The sequence below is a fragment of the Pleuronectes platessa genome, chromosome 11 (assembly GCF_947347685.1).
Source record: "Pleuronectes platessa chromosome 11, fPlePla1.1, whole genome shotgun sequence".
Classification (NCBI taxonomy): Eukaryota; Metazoa; Chordata; class Actinopteri; order Pleuronectiformes; family Pleuronectidae; genus Pleuronectes; species Pleuronectes platessa.
Genome location: NC_070636.1, coordinates 2,131,910 through 2,149,497, shown reverse-complemented (window position 1 = coordinate 2,149,497; position 17,588 = coordinate 2,131,910). Strand labels below are relative to the sequence as shown.

Genomic DNA, 17,588 nt, shown 5'->3' with positions numbered 1-17,588 from the left:
CACACACACAGACTCACACAGACTCTCACACGGGTCCATCCGGCTGTGAAGGCATGTTTATGAATGATGGATCGCCCGGTGGAGGAAGGAGAGAGGAAACGCTGAATATTCTTAAAGGCCTTTTGAAGCCGACCTCCTCCGACTGCATCAGACATCAGTCGTACGGTGAAGGTCGGAGGAGAGCTGACTCATGTTAAAATGACCCCCCCCCCCACACACACACACACACCTCACCCACCCATCACCAACACCTCCCCATCCCAACCTCCACGGCCCACACCTCATCAATCCACCCATCCATCCCCCCCTCCCTCCCCCCGCGTCACCACGGCTGTCCGCTCAGCATGTGACACATCCCATCTGTAGCCAGACAGCGGCAAGTGTGGCCTCACATACAGAAGACAGGGTACACACACACAGACACACACACACACACACACAGTAAGTGTAAGATATCGTGACACACAAAATAATCCAATATCCAAACACAAAAAAACTCAAAGAAAAGACACGTTTATGCAAATTGTAACAAAACGCAGTCATACGCTCATTTTACTTACACAAAACGCACACAGGAAGCAAAACAGACACACACACACACACACACAAGCATAAATGTCAGACTCCAGCTGCTGCGCTCATCGCTCAGGCTCTCGTTCAGGATTGGCCGATTCACTTGGGCAAGTCATGTAGCGTGAACCGTGATTGGCCGGCTCACAGAAGCGTGCAAATCTTGACACGTACGGAAGCGACTGGTTGATCCTGAATATCAACAAGCTGTGACGAGGGGGGGGGGGGGGGGGGGGGGCAAGGCTGCGTTCACACATCTGCATCCACAGGCTCTGATTATTAAAATCTATTAATTAATGATTAATTAATGATTAATTAATGATTAATTAATGATTAATGCATGTGGTGTGATTACACTTTGGAAGATACACAAAAATATTGAATTCCCATTGTAATTGTTTCCTAATTTTCAACTCAGCACTTTCTGAGCGTGAACATTTAATCATGTGATCATTTATATCCTACTTAATGACAAATAATGTTATATTTACATTTCAACTTAAAAAAGGTCAGAACTCTGTTTCTGTTTCATAGTTTTTATTATTTTTATCACAATATTAAAATCACATCTCTAGGCTGCTGTTGAATAAACACTTTTACAGACAGAATCAATTTGGCTTCATCACATAAAACAGACAAATGTTGATATATGTTGGATCATTTCATATGTGAACAGACTTTATGTGATTAAACATGAATCATGTCTCTTGTGTGAGTTTTAATAAAGTTTGTTGAATGTGAACAATGATCAGCTGTTATTAATAAATGTGTTTTTATGTGGATCTTCATCAGTTTGCTCGACTTCATGGATCCACACAAAATCTAAATGATAGAAAACATTTTCCATGAAAGTAAAAAACATAACAAAGATAAAGATCAGAAAATAATAAAATCTTTTTACACACGTGGAAAAGTCGAGGGAAGAAATAAAAAGGAGTGAGAAGTAAAAGGAGAAATAAACAAAGCTTTAGAATAACGAGTTTAACTTTTAAATTCAACAGATTTCTCTTGAAGAAATAAACATGATGAATAAAATCTTTATCTCTAACGTCTCTGATTCAGCGTCACAGAGACATTCACAGGTAACAGCTTCACTGGGTGACGATCTCCAATGTTAAAGATTGGAAACATCTTCTGAGTGAAAGTGTGTCTGAAGGTGTGAATGTGTTTGTTAGTATCAGGATCAGAGAACGACAGTTCTCCTTTGTTCCAGTCCAGTTTCACTCTGATCCTCTGGATCTTCTGCACAGAGAGAACAGATGATCCTGATGGTGACCCTGCTGAGTATTTACCTTCATTGAACAATATTCCCCATAATCCAGACAGTTTGTATCCCTTCCTCTGGACAGACTCTGCTGACACACCAAGCGTCCAGTAAGTACTGTCTCCAACCAGGACGTCCCAGCTGTGAGTCCCTGAGTTAAAACCCTCAGATCCCAGGACTGAGGCGTGATGATGAAACCTCTCTGGATTGTCAGGAAGCTTCTGTTTCTCTCCTAGTCTCAAACTGGTAAGATCTTCAGACAGGACAAACCATGGATGAGCAGAGTTTGGGTCCAGGACCACAGGACTGTAGGAGACCATGTCCTTCATCTTGTTCCAGATGTTGAAGCTCAGGTTGCCCAGATGGTTGGCCTTGTCTATCAGAGCTCCTGAGGCCAGCTGTGGATCACGCCGCAGGGGACGCTGCTGGACTCGTTCCACTGCAGCCTTGTAGTTGAGCAGGAACGAGACGTCTTCAGCTCTCAGCTCGTCCTCTGTGGTTCTGATTGTGTCTGAAAGAGCCGTTATGTCTTTACTCAGAGCCTCAATCTTCTTCTTCATCATCCGACTCTTCTGCTCCTCTTCCTCCCTCAGTGCAGCCATCCTGGCCTCCTCTTCCTCTTCCAGAAACTGATGAAGCTTTTTGAACTGCTCCTTGATCTGTGTCTCTGTGAGTCCGGCCTGGACCTTAATGTGTTCTGCTGTTTGTTCAAACTCTACTTTAACACGTTCAAAACTCTGTAACTTTTTCTTCAAGGGCTCCAGAGTTTCCTGAAGCTGCTTCTTGGGTTGTTTTGCAGCTTCATCGATGGGTCTGATTGTGTGGCCGGTGTGTATTTCTGAATCTCTGCAGACGAGACACACTGGCTGCTGATGGTCCAGACAGAAGAGTCTGAGTTTCTCTGAGTGCAGACTGCAGAGAGCAGGTGAAGAGCTCTGATCTCTCTCCAGTAAGAAGGCCTCACACAGGTTTTTCAACACCAGGTTACAAGGTGGTTTACGCTTTGAAGATCTACTCTTACAAAGTGGACACTCTTTTACTTCTTTGTCTTTCCACCAGTTGTCCACACAGCCTTTACAGAAGCTGTGGCTACATGACAAAATGACAGGATCTCTGAAGACATCATGGCAGACGGGACAGCAGAGATCTTCTTCTGATCTGGAAGCCATTGAGTCTCCAGGTGAAGCTGAAAACAGACAGTCAGTCAGTCACAGCTCCATGAACTTCACTGAGGTTCACTTCCCCTCTGAGTCGAGGTGTTTGTTAAACTCACGGTCAGTGTGTGGAGCGTCGGCAGGTTGTAGTTTGACTCTTCTCTCCTGTAGCTGGACTCACTCAGGACGGTTGTTTTGGTTTGGTTCAGTTTGGTTTGGAAGGTGAATGTGATCGTCTGGTTTTCAGCCTGCGTCTCTTCAGGGAGGAACAGATACTTCCTGGTTTCTCTGGTGTGTCAGGAGAGGGTGGAGCTTGAGTTGCTGAATGATAAAACCTGTAAAACCTGAAACAAATGTAAAGCAGCTCTGCTGCCAGTAAAAACTCTGCACCTCCCTTATGGACTTCACTGTAACACTCTAACACTTTAACTCTTAACTGCCTGATTCATCTGCTTGTGCACTATCAACGGTTCATGTGCAATACATTCACTGTACATATTCTCACACTGCACATATCTTTACTGTCTTTACACTGTTCACATTAGTTTAATTACATTCATATATTTCTATATTTTTATATATTGAATTATGACCTGGGTCAGTGTGAAGTACACCTCTTTCGATGCATCGAATCGCGGGTGGCCGTCGGATGGGCAGTCTGACCGCCACGCGTCAAACATTGTTTTTTAAAGAACTACGACGTATAGCTAGGTACTAATGCAAAGGAATGTAGGAAAGCTACGATTCTTGTGATTCGACCAATGTAGACCATTTCAAGATCCGATCACCACAGCCGGTACAATCAACGTCTCAGTCAGACCGACAACATCAGCAAAAAATTTAGAAAATGGACGTCTCTCACTTAATAAGCATCATATTAATCCACAGATCAACATTCCAACAAAAACGGTCAGCTCACTTGACCCACTCTTGCAACCGATTGCTCTGATGACTGGCGTTTCGTTTAGCCAATGAAATTTCCAACATGCAGATGTGCTGCTTCACGGGATTAATATAAGAAGACACCAAGCAAGTCACTGCGCAACAGTGTCCAGCTGGTCCCAGATCATCGTGTGTCTGTGTTTCGTCCCCGTGCTACAATGTCTGGCATGTTGCCAAAAACATTAAAGATGTTTATTTTGATACATTTTAGCCTAGGTATTTGACCTTGGTTACAAAAGGTCCTTTGGCGTCTCCAAATGGACTTTTTGGAAAACGCCTAGACATGCCCTTAGGAAAACATCTGTAAAATATTAATTTTCTGTGATATTCTTATCAAATTTGAAGTTGGGCTAGTCAAGGCTTCATGCTAGGGTTCCATTGCGTTTTCCAGCTCATAAGTCCCAGCTAGAGTCATCTGTAGGCATCTGTTTACCAAAAAAGATTCAGGAGGAAATAAAAACCTTTTACTTCACTGTGTTCCAACTGCTATTACTCAAGGCCAGTAGCATTTAGAGGGATTCTGACTGTTGTGGGGGAAAGTTCAGATCAGCTTTCAATTTACTTTGGGTATTCCTCAGACAGTCGTTTTAGGCGAATCTCCACCGCCTCTTAAGAGTTATATTTTACAGTTTAACTATAAACCTCATTATAAAGAAATCCGTGATCTATAAACAGCAATTTCTGAAAGGTTCCAATCAGCTGATTTTCTCTGAAAATCAGAAAAATGGGTCAAGGTTTATTAAAACTCTAAAAACTGAATAATTATTTCACGTTTGTTTTCCTTCAGTTCATCATTCATCTGTTTCTTCATCTTCACACCGATCAGCTCAACTTTGTGCAACATGACAACGCGTCAAGATGAATGAAAGTCTGAAATCCACAATAAGTAACGACTGATAATTAATCATATTGATCAGATGATGATTCAAAGTCTGTTCTGAGTTTAGAGTTTAGAGCCAAAACTGTCAATTTGTCCAAATCAAACTCGTCGCTGTTTCATTCAAGAATGTTCTGCTTCGTTTGCTTCAATTTGTCCAGACGCTGTCTCCCCCTCCACACTGAGGCACTGTGCGGATCAGCTGTCTCCAGTGTTCACGGACATCTTCAACACTTCACTGGCTGAATGTGTTGTACCCGCCTGCCTCAAAACATCCACCATCATCCCCGTTCCCAAGAAGCCGAGGATCACAGGCCTTAATGACTACAGACCAGTCGCCCTGTCCTCTGTAGTAATGAAGACCTTTGAGCGCCTCGTGCTGACACACCTCAAGACCATAACCAACCACCTCCTCGACCCGCTGCAGTTTGCCTACAGAGCCAACAGGTCCGTAGACGACGCAGTCAACATGGGACTCCACTTCATCCTCCAGCACCTGGACTCCTCAGGAACCTACGCCAGGATCCTGTTTGTGGACTTCAGCTCCGCATTCAACACCATCTCCCCAGCTCTTCTCCAGGACAAGCTGACACAGCTGAGCGTGCCTGAGCCCACCTGCAGGTGGATCACTAACTTCCTGACCGACAGGAAGCAGCGTGTGAGGCTTGGCAAGCTTATCTCTGAGACCAGGACCATCAGCACCGGAGCCCCTCAAGTTTGTGTGCTCTCTCCTCTCCTCTTCTCCCTCTACACCAACAACTGCATATACAACGCTTATGAAGAGGAGAAAATACACAGGCAAGTGTAGGCCTACTTTGAAATAAATTAAACACAGAACTATGTAGGGCTATTTGAGTCCTCCCAATATTTGTGGGAAATGTATGAAAAAAGAAGTACCCTATTTTGAAATGAATAAATACATATAGCTGCAGCCTAATAGCTTAAAATATATATTTAGTTTTAAATGTGAAAACAAAAAGCGAGAGCAGGTCAGACTGGAGGCGAACACAGAAACTGCAGCTCGGTACAAACCAACTGCCTTTTCTGCTCTGATCAAGAAGCTGCTCCGCTGATCTCTGATCAGCTGAGACCAGAGAAACTCTGTGTTTTCACTGTTTCCACTCTTAAGAAGCAGCTTCACATGGATGAGCTCAGATCTTGTGTCTCTGAGCAAGTGAGCGGGGCAGGGGGCGGAGCCTCGGGACCGGTGCGCTATCTGGGGCGCACACACACAGACACACACAGACACACACACTCACTCGCCCGCTCCTGATACTTCATGACGGCCTGATACGATGATGTTTAAAAAAATTATTGTGACTTAGTCAACCACCAACATTTTCGTCTCGTCTCGTCAACGAAAGTTAAAATAGATTTAGTCATAGTTTTTATTTTCAAAGATCTGTTTTCGTTACGTCTTCGTCTCGTCTTCGTCATGGAAAAAAGTTTGTTAACGAATATTTTTCGTCATAGTTTTCGTAAACGAAATTAACACTGAACCCAAATACATTTCGCAGCTCACGTTTTGCAGTCTGAGCTTCAGTCGAGAATTATAGGAAGAATAGTTGATACTGAAAACTATCCACACATGCACCTCCACTGCAGGAGGTCCGTGCAAGTCTGAAAGCAGCTGATGTGTCGAGCAGCACTTTTCATTCATCTGTCGAGTCATGTGACTGATAAGAACCAATCAGAACATGAACACGTCCAGACTAAAACGTAGCTCTGCAGTTTTCTAAACGTTGAAGTCAGATGGACGGCAGACCTATATTAAAACTAAAACACATACATTTTGATGAATTTATCGCAGGACAAAAACTAAAACAATCAGATTAATCAGGAGACTGATCTTTGTGTTTCAGCTTTTGTAAATGTTTTGTTTCTTGCTTGTGTAACACTGATCTCTTGTGTTCAGTCACCGTTTTGTTCTCTCTGTGTTTCCTGTGAATCCCTCGAGGTTTCATCGTCTCTGCTCTCGCTCGGTTTCCTCCTCCTCACCTCGGAGGGGTTTGACCTCGAGCTGAACCTCAGCGTCAGAGCGACGGTGGCGTGACACCAGCTCCTGTCACAACAATGCCTCTGATCAGACAGGAGGCTTCTCTGGATCCTTTAACGCGGGGACAGTATCATGGTTTCCTGATGTTATTGTTTCTCGGGGCGTGTGTGGAGAGATTCTGTGGAAAGGTGAGTGGGAGGAAATCTGAACCCTCACGTCACACGGTGGATGTGGAGTCTTCACACGCTCAGGTTATTCTTGTCGAGGCAAAAACCAAATGTTAACCAGCATCTTTGAGTTTCTGACATTCGTGTTCAACTCTCTGTGATTATTATCTTTTAAATAATCTCTCTGCACAGGTTTTACTTTGTTTGAGACTTTCCTGTGAAGTTTAAAAAATTTTAATCAACCTCAAATCCCCATTTTGTCCCCATTATGCAATATTTAAATATTTAAATACACCTCAACAAAGAGAGTAGTTATTTGTGTAAGCATCTTATTCATTCTATATATTTGATAAAACATTATTTCAAATACAACCTTGAATTTAATGTAATTATAGATGTCTCTATACAAACTCTGGTATTTTGCTCATTTGGGAGTCTGTGTCATAGGGATTGAGGGGTGGAGCCAAAATAAACATGCTCAACCAATCACGAGACAGTCTCACCTGTCAATCATGAAATTGATGTCTTTAAATAACTGATTAAAACTAAGAGAGACCTGAAACAACAGACACCATCTTTGCGAAAAACTCATCCTTTAATATTTCACAACCTTTAACTGTCCCTCGTTGAACTCGAGACTTTTAAAGAACCTCGTACAGGGGAAAAAAAACAAGAAATCCCGAGATCCAGTGACTGTGACCGGTTCATTTGAAGTGCAGCTGAATGAGTCGTTTTAACAGATTATTAGACGGAGTGAAAATGTCCCAGTGGAGCCTCCAGCCGTCTCAGGGAATCATCGTCCCCTCGCTGTCCCCTCGTCTCAGTCGACTTGAAACAGAAAGACGCCTCCAGTCGTCGGAGTCACAAAGATTTGAGAAAAACTATTAAATTACACCGAGCGCCACCCTCGGAGATTAACACCCCCCCCCCCCCCCCACACACACTCCCCGCCTTCCTTCTTCAGGTCGACTTTTCTCCTGACACGGCCTGAAAAATAGTTTCATGGTTTACGCCGCTGTGTAATTGTGCTGTCAGGTCAACTTGCTCGGAGTTTTCCACCCACCCTCTCTCGCTCTTCTTCCCCCCCCGAGGCCCAACGATACCTACGCAGCTCCTCGGCAACTTTTAACTGAGACTTAATTTTGCAGCAGGAGGGAGGGAGGGAGGGGGGGAGGAATAAAGTTGTGTGGTTGGTTTTGCAGTGTTTGTGACCTCGCTGACCTTCAGAGCTTCAGGCGGGAGGAGACGATTCCTCCTGCTGCTGAGAAACCTCCTTAATAAGCCTTGATTACAGGAGGAGTTCCACCCGAGTTCTCTTCAAGCTGAGGCGGGTTTTTCATTGTTTGGCTCCCAGCATGACTCTGAGGGGGAGAAACACAGGGTTTAAAAAGAGGAGCGCACCTTCTCCTCTTCCTCCTCCTCTTCCTCTTCCTCCTCCTCCTCCTTTTTCCTGTTTCCCGAACTACAAAGAGAGGACGACACTGTTTCTTTCCCTGAGGTGGTTCTTGTTGTCTCTCTCTTTCCCTTCATCCTTCCCTCGTCTCTTATCCTTCATCTCACTGCATCTCTCCATCCACTCGACTCTCATCCTTTGTTCAGAGCATGTTTCTGTGATCGCCTCTTCAATCCCTCGCTTCATCTCTGGTGAAGGTTGGAAAAGAATCATGAGGTCACGACATCGAGGGGACTTTTAAAAACATCAATCTCCAAATTCACATTTCCTCATTTTCCAAAATTTAAGAGGCTCGGGAACCGAACTTCCTTTTTAGGGTCCAGACCAAAGTAGGTCAGACAACCGAGCCCCGATTAAATCAATCTGTGAGAGAGGAAGTTAAATCCTGTGGTTGAGGGAACAAGTGGAATCTGTGAGGGACCGACACACGTGTCCGACGCATTGTGCACATTGTGTGTCTGTGAAAGTGAGGTTACACTTTGACTGTAGCCACGGCCCTGAAAGTCCCCGGCTGCTGATGCTTAGAAAAGTTAAGGCTGGAGAAAATGTTTTTGTTTATTTTGTTTACTTGAAGTACATTCCTCTACTATTATATCTGGTTTTACACAGAAAGCAAAGTTCCAAAGTCCTGCAGCTGGTCCCCGATGGATTCAAACCCGAACAGTCCCCAACCTCAAATGTCCCCTCGTCTATAAATGTCCTCTCTTTCTATGAGTCACATCGGTCCTCGCAGAGAGAGAAACTCAGCAGCACAAACACGTCTCTTTTCCCAGGCCTGGACCACGCAGCCTTGGTTTGCTGCCAGAGTCATTTTCCTAATAATCCCCCCCAGCCTGCCCTCAACCCCCCCCCCCCCGCCTCCTTCACCCCTCCTTCACCGCACTGCGTTTTCCTGCGTCAGCACATCTACCTCAACCCTCCCTGATCCGCATCCCACCCTGAACACCACAGCCTCCCTCACCCCAATTAATTCCCAGGAGTTTATCTCAGAGCCCCCCCCCCCCCCCCCCCCCCCGCTCAGGTATCCCTATCTGCATAAAGAGAAAGGACAAGACCAGGTATCAGGTTTGAAAGTCTTTGTCAACTTCTGTCCCTGTTGACCTATGAACATAAAGACGCCCTGCATGTTTTTTAAATAAAGATATTGATATAGACATTTCACGTTTGACTGATGAGTTATTGGTTTTTAACTTTATCGTTGCTCTCTCCTTTTTGTTGCATTAAATTAAACTGGGGGAGGGGTTTTGTCGTTTGGCCTACGTCTCTATGCAGATGAGCGTTTTAGCTCCGTATCAAAAATAATCTCCATCCTTACTAAAACACCTGAAAACACATGTCACATGACCAGTCCTGTACAATGGTCACGTGTGTGCAGCTGTAGACTGGAAACAGGTTGTTTGGATGAAGCCTTAGAAGATGACAAACACTTTGCTTCTCTCTCATTTTGGGTCTTTATGGAAAAGCTTATCTAACATTCTAGTGTAAATTGCAGGAATACAAGTCTCACAGAGCTGAAGAGAACGCGTTTGACTTTTTAAAGAGCAGGTCTGAAAGGAAACCGGTTCTAAATCCAGATCAAGTGTCAAGTGCTCGCTCTTTAAATCAATTTTCTGTAGATTTAAGTCTTCAACAGTTCAGAGCCTCGTGTGTTTGCTGAGAGTCTCAGTGAGTTACCGCTGCTGAGAGAAGCAGTTTGGAAAGTTTGGCTCCTTCAGCCTCTTTTTTAAGATGCTATTCAGAGGCACAGATTGTACGTGTCATATTGGCAGCTGCATCCGAGCGTCCCCCCCCCCCCCCCAGAAGAATAGTGGTGTAACGTGGAACTGACCCGAGCAGACGACGGTTGCATCTTCTCATGAATGTGTGACGCTGAAAACCGTCTCACACTCACTGCTGAGGGCGACCGAGAGAGGGAGAGAGAGAGAGAGAGAGAGAGACAGAGAGAGAGAGAGAGAGAGAGAGTGAGTGGCGCAGTAAATGAGGAGATTAGTCTCGGCTGTGGAGAAGCTCGGCCTCTTGGCTCCGAAGCCGAATCTGAATCTGAAGCAACGAGCTCCTGTCGGCCGCCGGGTCGCGAACATAAATCCTCCAGCGTTCTTGACTCGGTGTGTGACGGTGTCAACAGGCGGAGGAGGAGCGGGGGGTGCTCGGTTCTGATGTCTGCTTCTCCAATCTCTGTAATTTAATTCATTAAGGAATAACCGAACCACTCATCTGACAACTCCCATGATGCTCCTCACACACACACAGACAAACACACACACACAGTGCTTCGCTTCTTGTGGCATCACAGAACTCCACAAGTACCTCCATAGATGCTTCGTAGGGTTGAGGTGAGTGTGGAGGACAGTTCATGACATTCAGGACTCGTTGGTCGTCTTTGAGAATCTAATCTTTCCTACCAGTGAGTTCTCCATCTTGTGTTTATTGTGTATACTCTCTCCCTCCTTCTCTCCAGCTGCAGCCCCGGGGAGAAATCCTGTTCTGCTGGTTTAGTAAAATATCCATAAAGTGTTTGCCATCCTCACAGGAAGCCCGACCTGTATGTGCCTGGGATGCACTTCACATCAATTACGTGTTCTATCTGTCGTTCAGCCTCTGTTGTGCAGACGACATGTTCTCATACGTCTGTAACTTCCTCCAGCACCTGACACAGCCCCCCCCGAAGTGAATGTTCCCACCGACATGTTAATACGCTGCTGCAGCATCATCCTCTCTCTCTCCTGGTTGTCTGCTTAAATCTGTCACTGCTATAAATCAGGACATTGTGTGTTGAGGTGTTGAGGTTCACAACACAACACAACACAACCTTCTCTGGATAGAGCCGATGCTAATTGGATTCTTAATTAAACTGATTCTCTGTCTGTGACTGAGATGTTTAGTCTCAGCTTTGTTTAAAACCGGCTGGATCCTGAGCCCGAGTGTCGTCTGAATCCTTTGTCCACAGAAAGTTGATAATAAGATAGATCCTGAATACCATCACGTTTTTAATATTGTTTGTGAATCCTCTATGTTCGCATTATTCCCACGTTTATATTAAAATGTTTGTGTTTACGTTGAATCTAGATATGATGAAATCAATATGCATTCATACATCTACAGAGCAGCAGGACACTGACAGCAGCAGCTTCACAGAGAAGCCCTGATGGAAAACAAAGAGCTGTGTGATGTAAGTCCCCTGTTGTTTTCATTTAGCTGTGTGTGTGTCTGTGTGTGTGTGTGTGTGTGTGTGTCGTGTTGCTCAGTCGCAGGTGTGTGTCTGCATCTGTACGAGTGTGCGTTCCCTCTTTTGTGGTGTCGTAATAGGGTTAGGTGGTATGTTAGTGTGTGTGTGTGTGTGTGTGTGTGTGTGTGTTGTGTTGTTCCACTGCAGCCCTGTAATTACCTTGAGTCAGATCAGCTTCTGTGACACAGGTGGGAGACACAGAATTTAATTACAGGGTGGGAGACGTGCTGCAGCCCACCTGCATGTGCACGTGTGTGACTGTGTGTGTATGTGTGTGTGTTTGAGTGTGTGTGTCTATTTGTCCTTTTTGTTTATTTGCATCATAATTTTTGCATAAGTGTTTGTGTCAATTTGTCACAAACTGTATTCTTAATTTATACACTTTATTTATGGAGTTACTCTGTGTCTCCTCCAGGTTTTATGTTTGAATGTGTATGCAGGTGTGTGTGTGTGTGTGTGTGTGTGTGTGTGGGGGGGGGGGTTGACAGGGGTGGGCGAGCGAGCCTGAGTGAGATTGAAGGAGACAGAGGTAGAGAGAGAGAGGCTCTGACGATGGAGCAGCTTGAACACCTGGTGCCGGATCAAGAGAACATGATGGAGATTAAAAAGATCACGAGGGGAATTCTTCTTCTCTTTCTTCCTCCTCCTCCTCCTCCTCCTCCTCTTCTGACTTCTGTTGTGATCTGACGGCAGCTTCACATCAAGGTGTGCTTCATCTTCCTCGGTTCCAAGCGACTCAAAGTTTGACAACACGTGGAAAGAGATCTAATTATCGTGGGAGGGTTTGGTGATCTGCTCTTCAGCATCAGCTTCACACCAGCGTCTTCCTCTGGGTTTTGGATGTGACGATGATGCAACGTGAGGCAGCAGAACTTCAGCTCGGCTGTTTGGGCACGTTGTGGTTCGGTGTTGCTGTGAGACGAGTCGGCAGGCGTTACGTTGAATGAGGATCGTGGCTCATGTGTCCGAGCAGGTCGCAGATCTCACGGTAGCTTGTGTCCTCAGTGAACCTGTTGGTGCCTGATTGTGCTTTGAAGAGATGCAGCGAGGCTCGGGTCCTGAAACTGAACCTCAAGTCACTGGTTCCTCTGGTTTTTGTGAAGTACGAACCCCAAGCAGGAACCTCCCTGCAGTGGAAAGGTTCCTGTGAAGGTTCCTCGTTCCATCGACCTGTTGGATCCTTCATTGCTCAGATGGAAGGATGCATTTGTCTTATGAGGCCACGTCCTTCAGATTCAGCCTCTGAAGGACGTCGCCTCTGAATCCGGACCTTGTGACATCGCCTCTCACCCGATGTCAGATGTGATTGGCTACTGCTCCTCCACACAACACTTCTCTTGGTGTTAGCTTTGCTTCTTCTCCACGTTCACGGAAAATTGAAGAAACTACTAAACATTAAGGCTGCTAACCCCGAGTTAGAATAACCTGTCTTCTCATGTAACGTTATCTCCTGTCGAACCAGCTTTCTTTTACTCATTTACTTCCAGAGGACAATAAACCGTTTTGTTCCTCAGAGGCCAAAGATCTAAACAATCCCGAGGCAGTAATATAAACCACACTGGAAGATTTCACACTGAACAATGAGTCTTTCAACATTTACTTGAGCATTTTGTCAAACTTTTCTTTTCCCCAACGACTTTTATCATCCAAATCTAATTTGGGTTTTCATACTTTTCATGATCACCTGCTTTGTTTCAACCTTTCAAAAGCCGTCTCCGTCGGCCAAACTCATCCGAGCTTCAGTCACCAGCCGGTTTCCTCCGCTTGCTGCATCACTGCCAACCTCCTCGTGGCCTGGAAACGCTCCCAGTTCACCGTGGCCCATTATTTCTCCACTGGTCAGCTGCATATTCAGGCAAATATGCAGATCCACAATCAGCACGGAGCCCAGGTGCCGAAAAACCAATAATTATAATTTTACAGAGAGACAAAGGTTTTACTTCATTCGTTTTCCTCACCTGGAGTTTATCAGCTGTGCAGGGATTTGAACCTGTGACCTCGCTGCAGTGGAAAGAAGATAAAACAAGAGTTTCTATCTGACAACTTCTCAGTGCACAAACCCACAGAACAGATTTACTGCACTTTACTTTTTTTTTTTGTTTAGCGCCACCATATAAGCTAAACTAAATTAAATACATTTCATTTATCTGGACCAAGTCATGATCTCTAACAGCAAAGTGGCCGGGAACCAGAAAACAAGGGACAGATCAATTTATGGATTTGTCGCATCTGAGCCTGTTGTGTGTAGTTCATATTGTTCGTTGTAGACACGTGTAGGAAACATGTTGTGTGTGTGCAGACGAGCAGCAGCTCCATTTGTCTCAATAGCTTCACACCAACAGACACACTCAAGGACAAAAGCCTGTGTGTCAGCTGTCTGGTTAGTTCGCCTCAGAGCCTGAAGTGGAGTCTCTGTTTCAGCTTCCTGTCTTCACTTCCCCCTCCTCCCTCGTCTCTCCTCCCTCCTCCCTCATTCCTCCTCCCTCCGTCCTCCTCCCTCCTCCTTCCTCCTCCCTCGTCTCCTCCCTCCTCCCTCCGTCCTCCGTCCTCCTCCCTCCTCCTTCGTCTCCTCCCTCCTCCTCGTCTCCTCCTCCTCCCTCCTCCGTAGCTTCACATCCAGCTCCGTTAGCCGCCTGCTTCCCTCTCAGCAGATAAATCACTCATATCTGTTTCGAGCTTCCTGTCTTCACTTCCACTCCTCCCTCGTCTCCTTCCTCCTCCCTCCTCCCTCGTCTCCTTCCTCCTCCCTCCTCCTTCCTCCGTCCTCCTCCCTCTCCTTCCTCCTCCCTCCTCCCTCCGACCTCCTCCCTCGTCTCCTCCCTCCTCCCTCGTCTCCTCCCTCCTCCTCTCCTCCCTCGTCTCCTCCCTCCGTCCTCTGCAGCTTCACATCCAGCTCCATTAGCCGCCTGTTTCCCTGTCAGCAGATAAATCACTCATCTCCGAGCGGCCGGCTGCCACCGACTCCTCTCACGTCGAGTCGCGATCACGTGACCTTGTTTGACAACGTGTTCGAGCTCCATCACTCCACCTTCCACTTTCTGCATGTTTTCCAGACAACGACCACAGAGGCTCACGCACGCCACCCAACAGGAAGCTGGGTCATCAATAAATGATCAGGGGTCTTCCACCTGAGTGTCTGGAGCGATGCTCTCTGAGGGGGAGGGGGGTCAGGGCCTCGCTGTAGGTGTAGAACAACAAGCTGCTCAACAACAACAACAACAACAACAACAGTGTCAGCGGTTTATTTTCTGGGTCAGGGGCCATTCCCACATCCTTTCTTGGTCACAGCCCGTTTACTCAACTGGAAATCATTAAACTTGACAGTTCACCCGATCAATCCAGGTTCACTGTCCGGGTTCCATGAGTGTGAAAGGTTCAGATCCCAGGCTCCTCCTCCTCCTCCTCCTCCTCCTGCTCCTCCTGCTCCTCCTCCTCCTGCTCCTCCTGCTCCTCCTCCTCCTGCTCATCCTGCTCCTCCTGCTCCTCCTGCTCCTCCTCCTCCCTGCTGCTGCTGCTGTCAGCCGCTGGAGGATCCACAGCTCGGAGGCTGAGACGACACCCAGACATCTGGGGACGATGAAGCCCTGAGGGCCACATCATGTCAGCTTGACAGTTGTGACTGGTCCATTAGTGGAGCTGAATGTCTGTGTCACAGCTCTGACACTGGTGCAGCTCCCCCACAGGGCTGTGGGAAGAACAGGGATGGTGACGCTACCTTTATTCATCTATAGCTTTTTAAAGCATATTACATAGAACGACACAGGGACACTGTCACATGACCAACATCTTTTAGCTCCTGATCTTAGTTTCATAGCAGGTTTGTTGTAGTTCACTAGATTTTAAACTCCGTATTTACATTAAAACAAAAGCAGCTGAATGAAAACAACACATTGTGTTGACAGAGGAACAAAATGGAGTCAGAACCAAAATAACACCACAAGATAAGGTGAAACACCCCCCCCCCCCCCATCCCCCCAATCTTATCATAGTCACATGCTTCCTCTCTAGACAATTTCAAACCTTGTTTATTCTACCCCCGTCTTTAAAATGATTTATGGAATGATTCAGTGTTTGTGTCGCTCCGTGAAGGAATAAGGTTTATTATTAAAAACAAACGCTTGATGGAAGGAGGAGTAGGAGAGAGGAGGAGGAGGAGGACGAGGAGAGTTCATAAGATGGAGGAGAGGATTTTGAGGAGGAGAGAAATGAGCGTTGAAGAAGAAGGTCGACGTCCCAAAGCTAATTCCACAAAGATGCTACATGACCCCCCCCCCCCCACACACAAAACTCCTGTCAGATTCTGAAATATGACAAAATAGAACACATGGTAAATAAAACTATTTCTCCAGCATGTCGTCAGGTTGTTAGTGGTGATGTGTGGACTGGTCTGATGCAGAGAACTGTTCTGTGTCATCATGGAACCAGGTGAGTCATGGAGCCGCTCATCATCATTCTGATATCCACCCAGGGAGCCCCCTGATTGGCTGGAGGCCCCGTGGAGAATTGTAGGATTTTACACATTATCTTCCAGCGTCTTGTTCCTTCATGAAGCACAGCTGTTTTTAAAGAGTACTTAACACTTTATCCTTTTTATAGTTTGTAAATTACATGATCACTCACTTTGTTATCAATCGATCCTGCTCTCTTGCATCATCCATCTTTATTCTGTTGCTGTCACAAAATCATAACTTCACTACACAATTATCACAATTATCACAGACAAATCAACTCACAATCACAATATCTACAGAGTTTGATATATAATCGTGATCAAACTCAATTTCTTCATTTGTTTTGTTTGTGTAACATGTTTTCTTCACATTCTGTGGTTCTGCTGATATAAAGATGATCAGAGGTCAATTATCCAAATTACCTTTGATGACAAATAAATAAACAAATAGAGCAAATCTCTCCTGACCCAGTTACAGAGCAGAAACTCCTGCACCATTCACTCTGCTCTGTACTTCCAGGGGAAAACAGACTTAACAATGGTGGCGTCTCCATGTGTTGTCTCGTCTCTCTTCCCTCTGTGTTCTCCCTGAAGTCATGAATATTCAGGAAGGAGATATTTACGGCTGCTAATGAATATTATGCACAAAGTCGGCAATTAGGCGAGCGCAGGAATGAATCGCCACTAGGTGCAACAACAGCAGAGAGAAATCCACACGCTCGTGCTAATTTGAGTTCATGATGATTATTATTATGGCGTGGAGTTTACACACAGAACTAGATAATGAAGAGAAACTGGAGCATCGCACAATAAAACTGTTTCAAATCGTGGAGCAGATTTTCACGTTGGTGATTAAACGTCTTTGGCAAAGTATCGATAACTGAGCAGAGGAGACACAATCATCTATTCTCCCACACGAGCATTTTCCAGAGCTGGTGATGTGGACGTTTTCTCAAGGACGTTCTGATCTCACTCCTCTCAGGAGCAGATTAATCCCCCCCCATCCCCCCCCCATGCCAACCAAAAATCAGGTCTATTTTAGAGGTTCATTAAAGCCACTTCTTTGCTGAGTCGCACACCAACATTCACATTGGAGTAATTGGGTTGCGTGCGTGTGTGTCTGTGTGTGTGTCTGTGTGTGTCTGTGCGTGTGTGTGGTGTGAGTGTGTGTGTGTGTGTCTGTGTGTGTGTGTGTGTGTGTGTCTGTGTGTCTGTGTGTGTGTGCGTGTGTGTGTGTGAGTGTGAGTGGATCGGTGGGTCATATTCCAAACACGATTGAATTTGAATGTTTGCTTTTGAACGTGTAACTCCTGAATCACTAATGAGGATTTGTAGCGTTAATCAAAGGCCGGGCTGCGGGTGCCAATCAACGTGATTACAGAGAGGAACTGGTGAGGCTCACCGCTGCAAAGCATGCTGGGAGGTGGGCACGTGGTCGTTAGTGAGGGTGTCTGCTCTTAAGGTTAGAAATTAAAGATGGAACCAGAGA

At 45.7% G+C, this 17,588-nt stretch overlaps 1 protein-coding gene across 1 annotated transcript; it reads right to left on the bottom strand.

The window, feature by feature from the left end:
• Positions 1-1,090: 1,090 nt before the first annotated feature.
• LOC128450799 (zinc-binding protein A33-like) lies at positions 1,091-3,370 on the bottom strand. The gene is made up of 2 exons (XM_053434477.1): positions 3,108-3,370; positions 1,091-3,020 (listed from the first exon to the last, which is right to left on the bottom strand). The coding sequence occupies exon 2, from the start codon at positions 3,001-3,003 to the stop codon at positions 1,615-1,617; it is 1,389 nt and encodes a 462-aa protein (XP_053290452.1). The 5' UTR covers positions 3,004-3,020; positions 3,108-3,370; the 3' UTR covers positions 1,091-1,614.
• Between the last annotated feature and the right edge of the window lie 14,218 nt (positions 3,371-17,588).

Bases quoted from the DNA above. Each gene is read 5' to 3' on its own strand.
- LOC128450799 (XM_053434477.1), bottom strand. From the start codon at position 3,003: ATGGCTTCCAGATCAGAAGAAGATCTCTGCTGTCCCGTCTGCCATGAT.